Source organism: Cariama cristata, unplaced genomic scaffold (genome assembly GCF_000690535.1).
Source record: "Cariama cristata isolate BGI_N322 unplaced genomic scaffold, ASM69053v1 scaffold4994, whole genome shotgun sequence".
Classification (NCBI taxonomy): Eukaryota; Metazoa; Chordata; class Aves; order Cariamiformes; family Cariamidae; genus Cariama; species Cariama cristata.
The window spans coordinates 8,209-30,217 of NW_009611091.1; the positions used below are offsets into that span (position 1 = coordinate 8,209).

The 22,009-nt window shown below is 39.7% G+C and overlaps 1 protein-coding gene across 1 annotated transcript in view; it reads left to right on the plus strand.

Annotated features, from left to right (window-relative positions):
- ANKS6 (ankyrin repeat and sterile alpha motif domain containing 6) overlaps window positions 1-21,435 on the plus strand; it is a gene marked incomplete at both ends in the record, with an annotated part of 26,804 nt that extends 5,369 nt beyond the window's left edge. Inside the window, 7 exons of the mRNA XM_009698103.1 lie at window positions 4,895-4,939; window positions 8,525-8,729; window positions 11,796-11,902; window positions 13,376-13,524; window positions 19,343-19,553; window positions 20,162-20,211; window positions 21,232-21,435. Coding sequence (XP_009696405.1) covers window positions 4,895-4,939; window positions 8,525-8,729; window positions 11,796-11,902; window positions 13,376-13,524; window positions 19,343-19,553; window positions 20,162-20,211; window positions 21,232-21,435 — 971 coding nt within the window. The remainder of the gene's footprint in view (window positions 1-4,894; window positions 4,940-8,524; window positions 8,730-11,795; window positions 11,903-13,375; window positions 13,525-19,342; window positions 19,554-20,161; window positions 20,212-21,231) is intronic.
- Between the last annotated feature and the right edge of the window lie 574 nt (window positions 21,436-22,009).

Consider the following 22,009-nt stretch of genomic DNA (forward strand, 5'->3'; position numbering starts at 1 on the left):
TGGGAGGCTGACGTGAGCCTGGCTGGGAATGAGTGGCAAAAGCACCCCATTGTGACTGGCCCAGAGGCTCCGTGCATCCTTGGCACAGACTATCTCAGGAGAGAGTATTTCAAGGACCCAAAAGGGTACCAGTGGGCTTTTGGTATTGCTGCCTTGGAGACAGAGGAAATTAAGCAGCTGTGTACCTTGCCTGGTGTCGTGGAGGACTCTGCTGTTGTGGGGTTGCTGAGGGTTGAAGGATGACGGGTGCTGATCGCTACCACAACAGTGCAATGGCGGCAATATTACACCGAGACTCCCTGATTCCAATCCATAAGCTGATGCATCAGCTGGAGAGCGAAGGGATGATCAGCAGGACTCGCTCACCATTTAACAGCCCCATGTGGCTACTGCAAAAGTTTAATGGAGAGTGGAGACTAACAGTAGACAATCATGGCCTGAATGAAGTCACACTGCCACTGAGTGCTGCCATGCTGGACATGCTAGAACTTCAATATGAACTGGAGTCAAAGGCAACCAAGTAGTATGCCACAACTGATATCGCTAATGCATTTTTCTCAATCCCTTTGGCAGCAGAGTGCAGGCCACAGTTCACTTTCACGTGGAGGAGTGTCCAGTACACCTGGAATCGACTGCCCAGGGGTGGAAACACAGCCCTGCCATTTGCCATGGACTGATCCAGACTGCACTGGAACACGGTGAAACTCTGGAACACCTGCAGTGTATTGATGGTATCATTGTGTGGAGCAATACAGCAGAAGAGATTTTTGAGAAAGAGAAGAAAATAGTCCGAATCCTTCTGAAAGCCACTTTTGCCATAAAACAAAGTAAGGTCAAGGGACCTGCACAGGCGATGAAGTTTTTAGGAATAAAATGATGAGATGGATGTTGTCAGATTCCAATGGATGTGATCAGCAAAATAACAGCTATGTCTCCACCAGCTAGCAGAAAGGAAACACAAGCTTTCTTAGGCATTCTGGGTTTTTACAGAATGCACATTCCAAATTACAACCCTCTCTATCAAGTGACCCGGAAGAAGAACCATTTCAAACAGGGCCCTGAGCAACAGCAAGCCTTTGAACAAATTAAACAGGAGATAATTCATGGTGTAGCCCTTGGGCCAGGCTGGACAGGGCAAGATGGAAAAAATATGCTCTATACCGCAGCTGGGGAGAATGGCCTTACCTGGAGCCTCTGGCACAAAACACCAGGGGAGCCTCAAGGTCAACTCCCAGGGTTTTAGGATCGGAGATGCAGAGGATCTGAGGCCCGCTGTACTCCAGCTGAAAAAGAGATATTGGCAGCATATGAAGGGGTGTGAGCTGCTTCGGAAGTGATTGGTACTGAAACACAGCTCCTCCTGGCACCAGGACTGCCAGTGCTAGGCTGGATGTTCAAAGGGAGGGTCCCCTCTACACATCCTGCAACTGATGCTACGTGGAGTGAGTCACACTGATCGCACAACAGGTTCAAATAGGAAACCCCAGTCGCCCAGGAATCTTGGAAGTGATCATGGACTGACCAGAAGGCAAAGATTTCGGAATGTCACCAGAGGAGGAGGAGGTGACGCATGCTGAAGAGGCCCCACTGTTTGATAAATTACTAGAAAATGAGAAGCCGTATGCCTTCTTTACTGATGGGTCCTGTCGTATTGTAGGAAAGCATCGGAGGTGGAAGGCTGCTGTAGGGAGTCCTATACAAGTCAGAGAAACTGCTGAAGGAGAAGATGAATCGAGACAGTTTGCAGAAGTAAAAGCCATCCAGCTGGCTTTAGACATTGGTGACCAAGAAAAGTGGCGAGTGCTCTAACTCTGTACTGACTCATGGATGGTGGCAAATGCCCTGTGGAGATGGTTGCCGCAATGGAAGCAAAGCAACTGGCAGCATGGGGGCGAACCCATCTGGGCTGCCGCATTGTGGCAGGATATTGCTACCTGGGTTGTAAAAGTATGTCATGGAGACATAGACCCAAGAGTGGGGCCACCGAAGAACGTCAAAACAACCAGCCGGTAGATCAGGCTGCTAAGATTGAAGTGGCTCAGGTAGATCTGGATTGGCAGCATAAGGGTGAATTATTATTATTTCTAGCTTGGTTGGCCCATGACACCTCAGGCCATCAAGGAAGAGATGCAACATAGAGATGGGCTTGTGATCGAGGGGTGGACTTCACCATGGACACTATCGCACAGGTTATCCATGAATGTGAAACATGTGCTGCAATCAGGCAAGACAAGCGATTAAAGCCTCTGTGGTATGGAGGACACTGGCTGAAAGATCGATATGGGGAGGCCTGGCAGATTGACTATAGCACCCTCCTGCAAACCCACCAAGGCAGGCACCGTGTGCTTACAATGGTGGAAGCAACCAGTGATGGCTGGAAACATGCCCCGTGCCCCATGCTACCTCCTGGAACACTATCCTGAGCCTTGAAAAGCAAGTCTTAAGGTGACATGGCACACCAGAAAGAATTGAGTCCCTCGTTTCGTAGACTCATTTCCTAAACAGCCTCACAGACACCTGAGCCAAAGAGCATGGCATTGAGTGGGTATATCACATCCCCTATCATGCACCAACCTCCGGGAAAATGGAACAATACAACGGACTGTTAAAGACCACACTGAGAGCAATGGGTCATTCAAACGTTGAGTTACACATTTAACAAAAGCCACCTGGTTAGTCAACACTAGGGGATCTACCAGTCGGTCTGACCCTGCCCAGTCAGAACTTTTATGTAATATAGAAGGGGATAAAGTCCCTGTAGTGCACATAAAAATATGCTAGGGAAAAGAGTCTGGTTTATTTCTGCCTCAGGCAAAGGCAAACCCATTCATGGGACTGCTTTTGCTCAGAGACCTGGATGCACTTGGTGGGTAATGCAGGAGCATGGGCAAGTCTGATGAGTATCGCAAGGGGATTTGATTTTGCTTGAGAACAGCCAATGAATTAAATTGTATGGTGTTAATTGCTATATAACACCATATATCATCACTTTTATATATGCCACTTCAAGGGTAAAAATCACCTAGATTAATGAAGAATGAATTTTAATGAAACCAGACGAGTGCAGCATTGATGGAATCAGAATTGGCTTCAGCATGCAACAGTCCAGCGCCGCACACCTGCCCTGAAAGACTGTTATGACAGATGGAGCCCAAGGTCAAGGACTAAATTAATTCAACGGACATTTTCTAGGGGTGGCCCATAGACTGAGGGAGTGATATCTGTGTGTATATATCAAAAAAAAAAGGAAAGGTGATGGTGGTTAACTTGAATGTATTGTAAGTGTGGGACCTGGGCATGACATAAATGGTATAGAATAAAGGGTGGATACTGTCCTGGTTTCAGCTGGGCTAGAATAATTTTCTTACTAGGAGCTGGTATTGTGTTTTGGATTTAGGATGAGAATAATGTTGATAACCCAGGGATGTTTCAGTTGTTGCTGAGCAGTGCTTACCCTAAGTCAAGGACTTTTCAGTTCCCCACGCTCTGCCAGCGAGCACAAGAAGCTGGGAGAGAGCACAGCCAGGACAGCTGACCCCAATGAGCCCAAGGGATATGGGATATTCCATACCATAGAGCGTCATGCCCAGTATAGAAACTGGGGGAGTTGGCCGGGAGGGGCCGATCACTGCTCGGGGACAGGCTGGACATCGGTCAGAGAGTGGTGAGAAGTTGTGTTGTGCATCACTTGTCTGTCTTGGGTTTTATTTCTCTCTCTTTTTTTTGTTACATCCCACTACTACTACTGTTATTTTTTATTTTATTTTGGTTATTAAACTGTTCTTATCTCAACCCACAAGTTTTATTTTTTTTCCGATTCTCCTTCCTATCCCGCCGGGGAATAGGAGGAGGAGTGAGCAAGCAGTTGCATGGTGATTAGTTGCTGACTAGGGCTAAAACATGACAAGGACCCACTGCTCTCTTTCCCACTCTTAAAATAAGAGTTTCTCATTTTTGAGGGGATTTCCAGCAATTGCTTTTCTTCAGCATTTTCAGTTTACTTCCTTTGGAGTCAAGCTATGAACATTAACCTTTTCTGTATTGTCAGAAAAATGGCAGAATCAGGCTCAGGAAATCTCTCAACGTCTCCTTGTTTTCCTTAAAATCTTTTTACCCCATTGATTCTATGGTGTCAGTAATGCTTAGGGAGATGGAGGAGGATATGTTTTTCTGGCTTGAGTGGAAGATGCAAAATATATCACTGTTTTTTCCTCATCTTACATAGTGTTAGCAGTTTCAAAGCACTTTGAAGGCGTGTCGAAGGAACAATCCTTCACTCAAAATATTGAAATTTGTAATAGTTACAGTTCTTACTTATGGGGATGGTGATCTGGGAGCTGAAGGGTATGTATTAAAGCACAAATAGCAATCTGTGTAGTTAAAAAATCACTATTATTTTTGTGACCTTCACAAATTAACCTGGCAATACTCAAGAGGAAATAAAATTGAAACAGCTTGTAAAACTCCTTTTGAGTCACCTTTCAAAATAATCCTGTACTATTTGAGTGTTCACTGTTGTACAGAGGACTACAGCAGATTACAGAACCATATTGTGGCAATTTAATTGATATTTTAGTCTTCCAGGCAGGAAACACTGAAGTTTCCAAATACAATTTCCTGATAGAGGATGAAAGTTGAAAGGCAAAAGCCTGTACTGGTGCTTTATTATAGTTTGTAGCTTTAACTCTGCACAGAGAACCATACAGGCGAGTCGTTCTTCCCAAAGGGAGTAAAAAGGTTATCAGTGCTTTCTTTGTTCTTATTAAATGTATGTCTAAACATGTGTTTTATAGTAACTTTATGTAAATTTTTGAAGAGTTTTTGCTGTAACAGTTTTGCTAGAAATTTATGCCTTTTTAATGATTGCTAATACAAATATCTATATTTCTTCCAGATACAGAAAAGAAGCAACCTGATGTCTTTCATGCTTTGAAATTGGGTAAGTATTGACAGGATTCTACCACCATGTCTGGTCCTTGTAACTTCAGGGCATGTTTGTTTGCTTACATGGGAAACTGAGATGTGTTCTGTTTGTTACATGCAATTTTGGTTTTTTCCTTACTTTTCTTTTCATTTTAAAAATACATTTATTTCAGTAGTTTATATTTCTTTTTCTTCATGTTCCAATATGAGAAAATCTTTATGAACACCTCTTTGTGCCCTTCGTGCCAAAATGGTGTGATATAGTAGTTCCAGTTATTTTAAGACCATGCTACCTTTAATATGATTTTTTTTTTCCTTTCTCGTAAACTCGAAGTATGAAAACAAAAGCACTAATTGGTGCAAAAAATATACTGGACATGCATGAGCATTGTAATTGCTCTTTAAAGTTGCTTCAAGAAAAGAGTAAGTGTCTCAGATCTTGCCTGTTCTCTCATGAACCAGAATGACTTTCATGAGCACACAACTGGTAAAACTGTTCCGTGGCAAACAGAAAGAGCCAGTGCCATCCTATTGATCTAAATGCGATCCAGGCTCTGATGGGTCGCACTCCTGGTGCATGGTAAGCTGCTTTCTGGTTACCTGTTTTCCTGGATCTTCCAGCATAGAAAACAGTGCTGAAGTGTAGGGTTTGGTCTGAGGCTTGCTATCTGATGTCTTTGACATGGGAAACAAGGGTATTCACTTTCTGCTGAGGTTCCCAATAAAGTCACAGGTCAGAAAATTCTGAACTATTTGCAATCTCTTTGACAGGTTAGAGAGATTCAATATTTGAGCCTTATTTGATTTCTGCTCTTATAGTTGATATTTTGTCATTTATGTGTTTTCAGCTAGTTAGTAGCATGCTTAGCCTATTGCCAGCAGTCCTAGCTATACATAGATATCAGAAAGAAAAAAATAGTAATAAAGAAAAGTTCTTGCTAGATCTACTTAATATTTTTTTCCCAATATTGGAAGATGTCATTGCCATGTGAGAATAAATCTTATGTCCAGTGAAGTCATAAGAGGTGCTTCATGAGATCTAAGGGGGAGTCTGTTCTCCTGTCAGGCTGCCCTTCTTACTTGCAACTAAGATGCCCCAGACAATGAGGAAACATTGGTAATACAGCCTTGTACGTGCAGTGGGACCTACTAATCGTTACTGGTGCTGTGCTTTCTGTGTCCATGGCATAGCAAATCTGATCATAGCGTACTGAAAGCTGGCTCTACCCCTCCTGACTGTGATATGTGCATACACAATAAGTAAGCTTTAGAGTTCAGCACAGCTACCCCTCATTCCAGTTTTTTTACCCACTCCTGACTGTAACATAATCATGGAGCCTTTAGTATGGTTCACCTTCTTGCTTTCAGTAGGGAGCTGAAACCTAAAGAGAGCTCTGAGTTAATAACTTTCATGGTTTCTGATGGATTTTTAGATCTTTTTTCATTATTATTATTTGTAAATGAGTGATTTTAGTGAAGGAAAATGCCATTTTTTTCTGAACACCTGTCCAAATGGATTTCAGCAATGCATCTTTAAATTGACAATTATCTTCTTAGAAGTTTTATTATTGCTGCATTCCTATTGAAAAATTAGAGATGTGTTTGAAATGGTCAAGCCTGGCCTTAGCGTTCAGATCTCATCCTGGATTTGGTACAACAGTTTAACAGCTGCTTTTCAATTAAGCATCAGAAGTCACCTTCTCAGGAACTTTATGACTTTTCAGGCTACCAGGACTGAAAATGAGCAGATGTAGTAGTGGAGAAGAAAGAGGTGATAGGTAGCAGTACCAGGAGCTCGCTCTCAAATGTTGACTCTTCACACATAAGCTACCAAAACCTCTTCCGGGGAAAGACTCAGGTCTGTTAGATTCAGAGAATTCAATTGTCCTTCTTGTACCCCTGTGACGTTTAGTTTGAGATTTATAAACATTAGTGCTGGGTCGGAAGGAGTCTTAGGGGAGGACCCAAATGACTACTGGTCAGCATACTCCTTTTGATTTTTTTTTTTTTTTTTTTAAAATACTTGGCTATGGTTGGCAGCACTGTTGAAAAACCAACTGACTAGGTTAAGAAGTGTCCAGGCCAGAGTTCCAAGTCAGTTCTGGAGTCTCTGTAGGTTCCAGGGTTTCTGTTTAACACAGTCTGTGATGCGGGTCTGTGTTGAAAAAGCCACCTGCTGTCTTTTACTAAATTGGGACATAAGAAAAGTAGTTCTGTGCTTTTGTATCTTTCCCGTTCCAAGAAATTAGCTGAGTGGTGCGAGTGGGTGTTACTTTCAGTGAGTGTATTCAAGTTCCTGCAGGTTTTATCTGGGATTCTGACTGGCTTTCCAAGGAGAATGTTCATGCCTGTGATTGAGTTGAAGGCAGCTCATGTCATGAAGCAGTTTACCTTCTGAAAGTTTTTTTTAAAGGTGAGAATTTTTCCATTTGCATGGCAGTTGATGATTTGCTGCTTCTTGCCACTCTTCCTACAGTGGTATGTATTCAGTCGCAGAGATCTTTCTTTCCTCTTTTTCCCTGCTTTTACCTGCCATATGTCATCAAAAAAGTAAGGGAGGTGAGTTAGCATAGCTCTCTGCTTAAGATAACCCTGACTACCTCATACATCTTAAAAAAGTGCTTGTTCCTACTTTTATTAAGATTTAGAAGAGGATCTGCAACCTGGTTAAAATAGGTTCAGTAGTGTATTTTATACAGCTTTTTGTAATCCAAACAAGAACTCAGTGACTACCAGCCTCTTTATGTGGAAACTTGAACATTAGGTTCACTTTTAAAGAACTAGAAAGATGACAGGAGTAACGCACTGCTCTTGAGCAAGGAGTAGGGAAGTTGTGCACTGGAGATTTAGTTTAAATATTGGAGGCAAAATTAAAAAAAACTTTCTGAATATAAAAAAGTTGCGCACTGGAATAGATTAATTCTTTGGGAGGTTCTGGAATTGTATCAGTGGAGCTTTTTAGAATCAGTGAACCACCTTTGTAGGAGGAACTTATGGGTCAGTGTGACATAGGGCATTACTCCGCCTGCTTAAGGCAAGGGCTGGCCTCCGCCACCTTTCAGGGTGCCTTTGTACCCATTCTCTTTGATTCTAAAATTTTTGCTTTCTGTGATTTCAGCCTATGGAAATGGAACAGGGATCTTCATCCTGCTGACGGACAAATCATTGTGTCTCAGCATCATCTGGTTTCCTTACATGGCATCATGTTACGACAATTTAATAGAAATATTCCGGACATGTGTCTTCACATGTGAGATGCACTGCAGTTTATACAGCCTTTATAGCTTAGTCGTTCATTTCAGAAAATTATTCTTGTAATGAGATTGTACTGTAAGTGTACAGATAGGGAAAATGAGGGAAAACAGTGCCTCATGCTTATGCCACGATTTTATGTAGCCTGGGAAGATGTACTGATTAACTAGAAGACCAAAGGTGGGTAAAAATATTTAGCTTTAGTACTGCAGTTGCTCTACTACTTTATTTTTTCTGTTTTAATTTCAGGAAATGTAGACCAGTGTCAGCAAATCAAAATACATACTGATTCGGTGGCTAAGCAGTTCTCTGTTGCTCATGTAGATTGTCTTTTATCACTGTTTTGCAGGAAACTTTCAGCTGGTTAAAGAGATCATTGATGAAGACCCAAGTCAGGTCAATATTACCAATGTTGACGGCGCGTCTCCGTTAATGATTGCAGCTGTAACCGGACAACTGCCCCTTATTCAGCTCCTTGTTGAGAAAAATGCTGATATTGACAAACAGGATAATGTTCATGGCTGGACAGCACTAATGCAGGCCACATACCATGGGTAAGATACATGCTCTCTTTGTGTCTAGTGGTAAAGAAGTTTCATTATTCTTACATCCCAATAGAAAAAAATCTTTTTGATACTGAATTTGGAAGCAGAGGAGTCTTACAGGAAATTGAGAGACTTGTGACCTCAGTTTTCCATGACTCTTGCACTGCCCTCAGTTTTTCAGAGCAGACCTGAATGCCGTTTGCATTTCAGAATAAGTGGCGTGTTTGGGAACTTGAATCTTGCTTACTAAGTGCTGGGAACATAGTGCTCCAGGCAGGCACTGGGAGCTTTGAGGCAGATTTCAACTTCCGTCCTTTGATGTTTTTTAGTGTTTTGTAAGATAGTATTCCCCCCTGCCAAGGTTGTAGGCCTACAACAAGTTGTGAAACTTCAAGGCAATCACCCTTCTGTGTGCCGTATTTTCCAGTCTTAAAACCATTCTTAATGTTCCCCTCTTCAGCCTTTAGTTTTCATGGAGTTCTCTGAAGTGCACCCACTGGAGAACTGATTGTCGTTTTCTCTAAAGCTACTTTACAAATGCAAGTAGGTGCTTAAGAGTCAGACCCCAGAAACTGGCCTGGTACGTCACATATGATCTCTGTCATATACTTGGCGTTGTCTGAATACAGGATACTTGTTTTAGGAAGGTGAACTTTTCTCTGTTGTTGTAGACGAGGCCCTCAGCGAAGTGAAGACTCACTTCACTGTCTGGTAATGCTCACATTAATTGTAAAAATGCAGATATTTTGCTCCAGCTTTTATTTTTAGTCAGCATTGGGCTATGAAAATGCAACAAAGGGGAAAAATAGGAGGTCAAGTTGTCATTGCTTTGTGAAAATTTTCTGAAGTAGTTCCTGGGTAAGATGAGATTCTCTGCTTCCTCACCAACTCAGTACCGGTGGTAGGGATAGGCATTTCACAGAAGTACTTGAAGATCAGTTTTTCTGGTGCGGCCATTTTGCTTATCAGCAGCCACCCCAGCGCACAGCTGGAGTAGAAGCAGCCATCAGAAAGTGATAGGCAGGGTTGCTGGCATGTCCCCTTGCTGGTACTCCGCCGCTCCTCTTGTCTGTGAAAGCACAGGCACAGCTGAGCGCTGCGTGCATTCAGATACTGCCCTTTCAGTTTCCTGGAGGACTGTGTTATGAAAATTCCCTTCCCTATTACATCAATCAGTCTTTGTAGTATGAAATTGTATTAACTTTGTTAATACACTTAATGTTTGAGGTAGTGGAGTTTTACTGGAGACTTTGGTATTGTTTATGCTGAATTAAAACAAACTAAAGGACACTGGCTCAGTGGAAGGACCAGAAGGACATCCCAGCCCTGGAAATAAGGACTTGGCTTCTTGGAAACGTAGAGCTGTCTATGAAGCATAAGAGATAGCCCCACTCAACCAAGATAACACCAGCATCATAGCCCCTCTAACACATCTTTGAAACCCTGCCAGTGTTGTCTGGTGGCGTAGATAAGTAACAATAGCAAGACTGACACCAGGGTCATTGGGATCAATAGACGAGCCGCAAGAATGCTGCAGAAATACAGTTGCTTTGCAAAGTTTTGCTGTAATTAGTAATTGGTAGTGTGGGTGTTAGTGATTAGTCAAATCATGTTGTACCTAAACGCTCAAAGTGTACAAGAACCCTGTGTAAAACCACATTCAGAGTGCCCCAGTTTGGCTGGGACACCTCATGTGCATGAATATTTACCCTTGTAATTCTATATTTTGCATCCTAGCCTTTCTCCTTGATCGACATGGACCAGTTGTGAATTTTCGTAACAAGTGGAAATCTTTAGCCTCCACAGAGCCTCAGCCAACCCTTTCTCAGGAGCACCAGTGGTGTGGAGGGTCCCTGGTTTGAAGGAGGGAGCAGGCAAGGTCTGTGTGAGTCAGAGGCACTGCAGGATTGCATCTGTGCGCTCTCAAGGCGCAGGACTGGAAAGCAGGATGGGGGGGTGACACAGTTTTAAGGAAGAGAAGAAAAGTAATGGGAAGTATGCAGAGGAGCTGTGGTGGGGATAAGCAGAGTTTTTGTTAGAAGAGAGGAAGAACAGTCCTCCTCCATTTTAGGTTGATTTTATCTGGAGTGCGTTCAAAAATGAAAACTTCCTCTGTACGACAAGAAGTAACACCCTGAAGTGAAGAGGTTGAGATATGTTTGTCAGCTTCAGTATTAGAGTTTGCAGTCACCTATTGTGACTTAAGAACATTCTGGCTCTGTGTTGCTTATGCATGTCAGAGTTTGTTTTTACACGAGGTCAGTCTCTGTTCAAGAGGAGTTTTGTATTAAATGTATTTTCCCTAGCTTTGTTGTCTGTTTGCTTATTTTGTAGGCTGAATTACAGTATTGTTTTTAACTCAAGAGGCAAGTCCTGCTTATTTATTCAGGTGTATGAAAGGGGAGAGGGGCTAATGGGAATGGGATGATGAGTTCCTTTTATGCAACTAGCTTTTATGAGCTTTTGTTGGAAGGTGTTTCTGTTGGTTATCATTTAATGCTGATTTGTTTTGCATTTTAAACACCTGAAGAAAGCGATGATGTGCCCTCTTAATTATATAGTTTGTGTCTGTAATTCAGTGAAGTACTGTTTGGAGTTTATGAATTATCTTCAGTCAATTTGGCTTTTCTGTATGTAATTTCTTACCTGTTCTGAATATGAAGTTGTACTGAAGTATTAGTGATAGCGTATGATGACTACTGGACTGACCTTTGGCTTTCCATCTGCTTTCTTGCCCTAGGCATTAACGGCCTTTCTTTGGGAAGGTGTTTGGCAACAAATTCCAGAGTCAGTTCCAAAGGGTCAGCTTAAGAAACTGACTACTCAAATCAGGTTTTTTAGGCTGACTTTCTGCATGTTGATTAGTGTAATTCATAGTGAGTAAACGTAACTGGCAAAGGAATCACGGGACCTTCTGAATAGCTTGTGAACAAATTTTAGACTTCGTTAGCTATAGAAAAGGTAAAACTCTGATCTCTAATTGAGGAGCAATGGTATAAAAGGATGAAAATGGAGTATTAGAGTTTTTTGTTTTTTTTTTTAACATGAGCCATGCCTTCTTTTCTTCCCTTAAAGAAACAAAAACGTTGTAAAGTATTTATTAAATCAAGGAGCTGACGTCAATCTTCGTGCAAAAAATGGATACACAGCTTTTGACCTGATAATGCTGCTGAATGATCCAGGTATGTTCTTTCAAAGAGCACTGAGGAAGTGTGCAACATAAACAGATAAACATCCTTTCCAATATAGAAAATACTTTAAAGATGCTAGGAAGCGTCCTCTGAGTCTGGGCTGGGCTGGACCAAGAAAGAATACTGCCTGAAAATTTTGAGCTAATCGGTTAGATGAGTGTATACATTTATGGGATGACAGATTTTGTGCATTCCTCTTTCCTTTGTGTTTGAAGATGCTCCAGAATGTGTTGTTTGTGTCACCAGAGCCAGTTCAGTGGCATTTGACTGTGATGGCCCAGATATACTGTAGTGTTATTAGCACAGAGCTATGAACTGGAGCTAGAGATATCCACTCGGTAAACAGCAGTAAAGGGACAGGACAAAGAGAATGCAGTCAGAACAAAACTAGTGAACTCCTGACTGAACCTTCCACTCAGTCTGTAAAGGTTGAGAATAAATCACACATCACGGTTAAGGTTTTTTTGGGAGTGCTTTAGAAAAAGGCAGCGTGTTTTGGGGAGGCTTCAACGAAACACATTTAGTTTTTGTTATGGTTTGTTTAGCCTCTATAACTTGTTATTGTTAACCTTGCCTGATACCTGAATTGCTTTATCTGAAGCCAAAAAATACTACTGATGATGGAATTAATGTTTTTTTTTTCTGTAGGTACTCATGGTGGTTTTGGTCACTAGCAGATACCTTTCCATTGACAAAAGCAGATCACTAATAGCATGAAGTTTTAGAAAATAAATACAGTGAATTATTTTATAACTTCTTGTAGGATGGAGTAGTTTGTCTTGTTACCTCTCTCTCTATATATGAAATACATATATATATACAATGTCAGTCCTGTCTGCCCTTCTGAAATTCTTTCCTGACTTCTGTATAATATACAGATTTACAGAATATTTTTTTGCTTTCCTGTCCTCATCTCATGCTCATTCTTTTTTCTTCCTCTTTTTTTTTTTTCTTTCTTTCTTTCTTACTTTTTTTGTCCTCCTTTTTTCTTACCATGTCTTTTCAGTCCCTTCATTGTCCAGGCTGAACATCTCCTTTCTCTTTGGGATTTAATTTCAAGCTTCTTTTCTGCAACCTACGCTTGAAGAAAGAATACTCATTTTGCTCTACTCTCTCCTGCGTCAGGTGAGAAAAGGGAGCATCACAATATCATTCTTAACTTCTACAAAGTGCGAGAGGAGGCAGTTCACTTGGTCACACATGACTGATTCCAACTGAATAGCACACTTACTTATATTGATAAATGCCTTTAGGGAGGTGATGGTAAGACTGCAGCCCACTGTGTGGGGGGAAGGCATAGGAAACCTAGGTCAAGAAAGAAGGTTTTGGGGATTCATCTGCTTTGTGTTTGAGAGGTGGATCAGTTACTACTTATATAGGATTTATAGGGAAAGTGTCAGTGTATCAGTCACAATTTGGGAAAGCAAAACAGACTAAACATTAACTTAATATGTTTTCTTTTAGACACAGAGCTTGTACGGTTACTGGCATCAGCATGCATGCAAGTAGACAAAGATAAGAATAAACTGAACAACAGATCATCTTTGCCTTGTTCCAGAAGTAGGCAATCCTTAAATGTCCCAATGTTGCCAGATGACAAAGGAGGTCTAAAGGTAAATATATTCACTCTTGATAAATGACCAATGCATTGTTTCCTGTAATGTATGAAACAGAGAAAGTCATTGCTAAGAAGTACTTTGGATCTAATATGTAACTGGGTATTTTTTGGGATGTGTGTTCTGAATTCCTCATTGACAGCACTTCCTAGTTTTATGAAATGTAGCGTGTGTTTGGCTTTCTTTTTCTCAGATGGCAAGGCAAAGAGAAGACTTTTAAGGAAGAGTTTGCATCAAAGCATTTCAGTGCCTAGAAATAGGTCTCAACATTAAGTAGTGGAAGGTATCATGTTCATAATTTTGGAACTGAATTTCCATTATGATCTTAATTTAAAATCTACCTTTGAAATCCAAATGTACTCCAGTTTTAGTAGACTGGTTTTATAGTCATTGCTATGTTTTTTTTTGAAATTGGAGTGGATGTGTTGTGGAGATTTGGCTAGTGTCTCCTAACATAGTGAGAAACTGCCTATTTTTATGTTTATTCTATGTAGGGATTGCAGCAGTAGTTCTTTTATTTTACTTCTATGGTATTTAGTAGATTCTAGAAGAAGAAAGGATCATGTGGGAAGGAAACTGAAGCGCCAGTAATGTGCTTGAAAATACTCCTGGGACTCTGTGTGGGACAGCCCAAGAGACTGTATCTCTTGTCTACCTCTAGGACAGAGGGTAGACTTCATTTCAACCGTAAATGGAGACAGGCTATTGGCATTGAAAATTAAGAAGATCGTAGCCGAGATTTTAATATGAGGAGTGGAAGAGTGTGCAGTTCAGGCTTACATTTCCTCTGCTATGCTGTATCCTTAACTTGGAATTGGCGGTAGTCTGGTAGGTAACAACATGGAGTCAGAACAAGTGCATGCCACTTAAACAAAGATATTATGACTTACGTTGACTGTTTGCAAAAGAGAAGGAAAAAATCTTAGTTTGTTTTGTTGTTGTTGCCGTTGTCTATTTAGGTGAATAATTTTTTATTATGGTGTATCTCAGAATTTCCTTGAGTCCATGATCTCACATTTTTAGTACAAATATTATCAGGGTCTTGGAAACACACGTCGTAATTTCCAGGCTATAGTTGACATTCATTTTAAAGACCATTTAAGCTTCTACTTTAGCTCAAATCTGTTTTGCAGTTTTAACTATGAAACAACAAGTGATTATTTTCATATGATTATTCTATTATTCAATGTGATACAACTTCAGTATCAATTTCGATGGACCCATTTAAGAATGCAGTTACTTAAGTGGGAGATTGTCAGAACAGCTTTTGGCTTTATGAATTGCAGATCAACAACAGGTCGTATTGCAGCTCCTGCAGTGTTGTGACACAAAGGCTTGAATTAGGATCATAAAAGATGATGAAGTAAAATAAAAAATTACAAGATTTTTCAGTGATGAAGATGTACACATCGGTGTACATTTGCTTATGACAAATTCAATATTTTGATGTGTGGAATGTTTAAGTATTTGGTCTCAAAACTACAAAATATTAGTGTTTACAAATCTTAATCAAGCACTTTTTCAGTAGTATTCTGTATAGTTCTCTGATATATATATCCTGAAAGCCAATATAGCCCTCTCTTCCATCACTGCTTAATGCTTTATTAACCATTCTGTCTGACCACAGTTATGTTACATATCTTACTTTCCTTACAAATGTTCAGAGGGTGTAAACGTGACATTTTCAGATTGGCTGAGGGGGGGTGTGTGTCATAAAACTCATCTCTCTCTGGACCACCATGTGAAGAGAGTGCCGAAGCGAGGGACCTCTCCTGGGTTTTGTAGCAATAGTGCTTCTATGTGGACAACTGCCCTGTGCTGAGCAAGGACTGTAAACCAAAGACACTTACGGTGACTCAGCCAGTACATAAATTTTCTGCCTAGCTCAGTGCAAATAACAGAATGTGGGGTCTACAGAATCACAGAAATGTAAAAATGGGAGGGAACTTGGGAGGCTCACCTGCCTTTATGTAAGGAGACAGAATAAACATGCCAATAACATCCTTGACGGAAGTTTCTGTTCTCTCTTTCTTCCCTGTGGTGAAGATCCCTTGGTCCCATGGTCTTTGTCAGCACCCAGTTCCAATGCTTGCCACTTCTTGCAGTCAGAATTTTTTTTTCTCCTCATCTAATCTGTACCTCTCTTGCTGCATATTAAGTTGATTGATTCTTGTTCAGTGGCAACCTTCATTTTTATAAGAATTATATAAATACTTAAAGAATTATTATATTCTCTTATATCTTTTTTTTTCTAGGCTAAACAAAAATAATTAATTCAGATTTTGTGGTTTGCAGGTTACGTTTCCTAAACTTCTTACTATTTCTGATTTCTCTGTATTTGTCAAGATGAGGGATCCAAAACAAGTCGTGAGATTCCAACTAGGGTCTCACTATCACGTAATGGCGTACAAAAACTACTTGCACTGTTGTGTATTTCATACCGTTATCAGTGAAACTCACCTTTTTTGCAGTAGTAAGACTCTGTGCATCTATACTTACTTTATGGTATGTTACAACTCTGATTTTCCTTCTTTAGTACAGCTGCTTTGCTACTTACTTCCTTTTCTGTATTTGTACACCTGATTTCTTCTTTTTTACATGTCAGCTTGACTTCTACTGAATAATGTCAATTTGTCAATGTTTAAATGTATAAAAGGTGCTCATAAACTGTCTGGGTAGATGTCTTACATACACTGTGCAAAATGTTATGTTTCGTTGTTGCTGTTGCTACTGAACATTTCCAAACTGCTGTTTCACTCCACGAAGTATGTCCTCCCAGTTTGAGATCAAATTGTTGGTAATTTGTTTCTTAATATGTTTTTTTTTGGCTATGGTGCTTTCCTTATATTAATTTTACTTGAACCATGTTTTCCTGAGTTGGTGAGTGAATGTTATATGGAAGAGCAATTAAAGCTTTATGAAGGTCAAGTTATGTGACAGCTTTTCCTCCCTTCTGCCCACTTGACCAGTTACTCTGCCAGAGAGAGAGATTGATTTGGTGGGATTTATTTGGAGCAAACCAATGCCAGCTGTCTCTGATGAGCTGTGATGATGTATGAAGTTTTTTTCAATGCTGTCCTTTCAAATTAAGCTTTTTGATCAGTAAATTTTCAGATTTTCCTCTTTGGGTTAAGGATGATTAGGTATTTGCCTTTTGCCTGATTTCTGCAACTTCTTCCATCCTCTTAACTTATCTTGAAGATAATCAATATTTGTTCAAAGGTTGTGTTGTCTATAATTACTGTAGGGTAATTTTAATCAATCTTGTCTGGTTTTAATTTGTGTAAGCTCATTTAAATATTTTTTCTCTGTTAAGCAAATGCATGTGTGTTCCTACATTCCTCCTGTTAATGGTATTCATACTAAAATATCTAATCACAAGTAGGCTGCCTTTGAAGTTCAGAAAAACCAAACCCTTTTCAGTGCCTCCTGTTTGATCACTTTTGTCATTAACTAGTAGACTTTTTATTTTGTTGTGTGGTTTTTTTATTTGTAATTTATGGATAATGCAGGGACTTGTTTCTTTACCTACCAGTTCTGTAGTGGATAAGCATGATCTCACTCTTCATCCTTTTCACACAGGAACTGTTAACTACTTTGTTTCTCACCATTTTGTGGACTTGAAAACAAGGTTGTGCCTCTGCCATATGCAAAAATTTTATTTCCTCGCTTTTCTTCCTGCCTATGCTTCTTCAGCAACTTATACTCTCAATGTCAGTATTAGAGGCGTGTGAATTATCACATTCAGTTTCTTTTTTAGATTAAAGTTGTTTGAGGGCAGAGATTTCTAGTTCTTCCCCCTATTCTTTCATTCCTAATATTGTTACAAATATCTAAGGTATTTCTCAAGTGGCAACACTATTCTTCTGTTCTTTGATACTATTGCCTTTTCCCGCTGCTACTAGATTTCAGCCTTTTGACAGACACTATTTTTAACCACAAATGCATTTCTGTTAGGTGGCTGCTTCAGACTGGTTTAAAGCCCTTTATTCCAGCTTCTGTACGTGTGTGATGTGGTAGGGTATATGGAGAGGCCACAAACTTCTGCAGCAGCAGACTGGAAACTGCAGAGCTCAGACCACCATACTCTGAACACCAGAGGACAAGATGAACCTCTCTGCTATCATTCCTTTCTTGCCAGAGAGCAGTAGTTTTTTATATGGTAACATAGTGGCTCTACTTACTCCATTTCTGGTTAGTTTGTGGTGCGAGCATATGTTAACGAAGCAGAAGCACTGAGAAGAAGAGTAACAAAGATGATAGGCACGCAGAAGTGATCTTTGTTACAGAAGCAAGCTAGGTTCAGTGAACAAAATCAAACCACATTGTGCAGTCTCTTTTGTAAGCTCATTGTACTCTGTGTTAAAACTAGATGGATTTTTTTGCCCTTTTAGTTTCTTTTGGAAGGTGAATAAATGGTGAACTGTGTGGGTTTTATTGCTTTCTCGGAACTATTTGTCTCTCTTGCCTTTTTCCATCAGGTCTTTGTTGCTGCAAGTAATGTAAATCTTTATTAGTTATGGCTCCAAAGAGATACAAAGGTCTGAGAACTCTATCCGTTGCTAATGCTCTGTGCAGATTTAAAATCTTTTTAATGATCATCTGCTAGAAGGATTGATTTATAGGGAATAAGTTTACAGTTTATATTACTTACTTCTACTGTATGACAGTTGGGAAGACATATATCAGTAAGCATTTGAAAAATGTTAAATGCCAAAGAGAGAGGACTCTATGTATGGTGAGAAGGAATGGCTAAGAATAAAGTGTAAACTAGCAAAGTGTGTTATCTGGATTGGATATCATGTAAAGCTGCCTTGATAAAGTACCATTACTTTTACAAGACACTATTATTTTTTTAAAAAGTGTTCCAGAAAGGAAAGAAGAAGCTTTACTAAGAAATAATCAGAAGATATTTATAATCTGACTTACCTACAAGCCACATAATATTTAATACATATTGCATAGGTCTTCTTAATATATCCTGTAGATCTCGTATGGTCTAGAGAAATGTCCTGCTAAGTACTTGAAGCATCTTGCACTGTCTGCCTGTAAAAATGTGTTAAGTCTGTAAATACTTGGATAGATTTTATTTTGAGCAAAGGTGGTCCTTTTGTGTAATGTTTTCCACATATGTGATACCTGTATGGATGGAGGTTGTAGGTGCAGTAGTCCTATGGTCTGTGTTGTTTTCACAGCTAGTATTTCCTTGCCTTGCTCTTTTCCAGTTTATAGTCTTTCCAGTCTGGCAGGGTTTTAAGTTATCTGGTTATCTGTATAGCAGCACTGTATGGATTGTGGATCTTTAGTTTGACAGGAATACTATCAGAGCTCTTCCAGTTTGCCACTGATTTTGAAAATCTTAAGGAGAAGCTTTCATGCAGATTGGATAAACTTCTATGCACATCTCTAAAAAGCAGAAAATATACATGCCAGTTTATTGGTGCCAGAGACTGTAATAATGGATGGAAAAATTGGAAGTTAATGGGAATATTAAATATTTGCGATGTAGCTGTAAAAATTTCCTATTCAAATTGCCCCAATACTTTCATCTACCTTGTCTTTCCAGATAGTGTGGAAAAATACTGTAAGGCATTTGCCAGATGTAAAATAAGGAAAGAGATTAATCTTATGAATACAAATTATTGTGAAGGATTCTGTTGATAATCACAAACCACTTTAACATTGCTTTTGTAGTTTATCTCAAAAACTCCGTGACAGATTGATCACTGCTGTAAGGATTACTTAATTGTACATATCTTTTCCTCGTTTTGTCTTTTAGTTGGAACTAAATTGTTTTGTCGTCTTATCAATCTAGTCCTGGTGGAGCAGGATGTCAAATCGATTCCGCAAGCTGAAGTTGACTCAGACATTGCGCCATGGATTTCCTTCCAATCAGTTTGTGCCTTTTCCTGATGAGCCTGAACCATCATTAAATTCCACCATAAAAGCAGTTTCACAGAGTGATACAGACACCTCTGGAAACCTTGATGCTGCTACAGCTTGGATCACAAATAACAAAGCTAATGGTAAAACCAGAGTTGTCTTGTGGGAACTGAGCTCTTGTGGGGTAGTCCAGATGATGCTATACTAATTTATTGGTTTCATTTTTATTTAGCTTAATATAACTGAAGAAACATGTAACATATTTGTAGTATATAGAAAGAGAGGTGTTTGTACTTCTGACCATTGATCATGCTGAACACTGAGTGCAGCATCACTTAAGCAGGAAAATACTAATATAACCATGTTACTACTCTGCAGCAAACACCATTAAGTTGGATAGTAGAAACGGGTCACTGAAAAGTTGTTAGTATCTTTGATAAACTAATTTTTGTAATGAAAACCAATTTATTTAGACAAACACATAAATAATTCTGAGAAGAGAGATTGTAAAAACTCAAATTGTAAAGCACATCTACTGAAATTGTACAGCTCTCCATGCAAAACCCCCACAGTTTGTGATGTGAAATAAGACTGTTGGCTTAACTTTAATTTAGGTACATGACAGTGCCGCTGGAAATCTTAGTTTTGTGTGCTGAGGGTAAAGCTGTGGAATGTTTGCAAACAATAAGCTATCCTTGAGAACAAAAGTAGGAGCATGTAAACAATAAAACATTGTTTATATATTTTTCAGGTGTAAATGCTGCAAAAGGAGGAAAGGATGATGAATTATTGACAACCATGGTATGTTGCAGTGTTCTTGGTGTGTTCAGCCCAATTCAGAAGGTCGTGCAGCTCCCATCATTTTTATTTTTTTTTTTTACCTCCTATCCAAGTCACCATTAGAAAGAGAGCTATCATGTGTTTATAGGCCCTAGACAGGAACTGACAGACTGTGATACATCAGTAGTTCTTAGACTAGGAAGTACTACATGTAGTATGGTATGGAAGCTGTTCACAAATACTGACTTTTTTCAAGAGTTACCCACACTTTACGTGATCAGCAATGAATTAGTAAAATAGATGGAACAGCTCATTAGTTCCTGACAAGCAGTATGCTGTGAGGAAAATATGGATGGAACATGGTACAGTGTGAAAGTGAGAAAGTACTAGTAGAGGCAACCATGAAATATGTAATAAGGAATGTTTATTTGTATTATTCTATTTCGTCTTTTGTTATGCTATAGCTTTAAATTGCCCTACGGCTTACTCCCTGGAGGGGTCATGAAATTTGGCCGGTTATCCTTCATGTTATTTCTGAAGAAGATTGAGTAACTTTTGATGTGACTGCCAGAACTCCATGGAGCCAAATCTGTTATGTTGTTTTTTCTCTTTCTGGAGATCATATACAGCAGGAACAGGCAGTTGTTCATTGTTTCCAGGTGTACTGTCTGAGAATACAGAGAGGACTTCCTTGTTATTTCTCTGGAAATGAATTGTTAACATTCCTTTTAAAAGTAATTTGAAGCAAGATTCAACCCAATGAAGGAAGAGACAGTTTCTGCCACTTAATGAACTGTATTCGTTGTATTAAATGAATGCGTACTGACGGGTGCCAGAATGTCCATTGGATTCTCTCTGTTAGTATGTGTTGCACATCTTCAGAAATACTACTGTTGTGGCTCGTTTCCATTTTATTTTGTTTAAAAATGCATTTGTCTCCTTCTTTTTATTTAACTTAGAATTTTGAAACTACATCATCAGCTCCCAGTGATCTTTCTTAAGAAGCGGCTCTTTTCCCCTTTCTTTGTTTTCCTCTCTCAGTTGAGAAGTAGTGCACCATTTACCAGGCTGCCCAGTGATAAACTGAAAGCAGTGATACCACCTTTCTTACCACCCTCAAGTTTTGAACTTTGGAATTCTGACCGAACACGACTTGGCAAAGATGGCAAAGCTGAACAGATGAGAACTGCCTGGCCACAGAGAGTGATCAAGCATGATTTTAGCAGCAGTGGGAACTCTGATATAGTAAGCAAAGAAAATGTGTACAAAAATACTGTGTTATGTCCAGGCTATGCTGACTGGTGAGCCACACTGTGTTTCTGATTAGAAATTACTTTAAACCCAGTGTCTCAGTAATGGCTTGTCCTTTTAAGCTCTGCTGTTCAGGAAGAATACACATCTCTATGGGAGGAATGTAAATTAAACAAAAGTTTTGTATGAAATGAAACTACTTATTTGCTGTTAACCAGGATAAAGTCGAACCCTAATGTGTTTGCTACAAACTACTAAAGTGGCTGCTGGTTCCACATATATATTTTAGTTGCCAAAGTAGGTACAGTCATTGGAGTGTGGCAGAAACTGCTGTGATTTGGACGAAGACTAGGGGCAGAAGAAAAGAATGAAAGTTCCTCAATTTTTAGGAACTGGGAGGGAGGAAAGAAAGATCACTGAGCCATAAATGTACAGACGTAACATTCTGAAAGATTAGTAATAGATAAAATTGTAGCAATTAGTGATCAAGTGGGCTTGAAGGCGTACAACCTTAAAATGCAAGTACTGTAAAAAGGGAAAAAGTCTGAATAAATTCTGTTTTTTATAG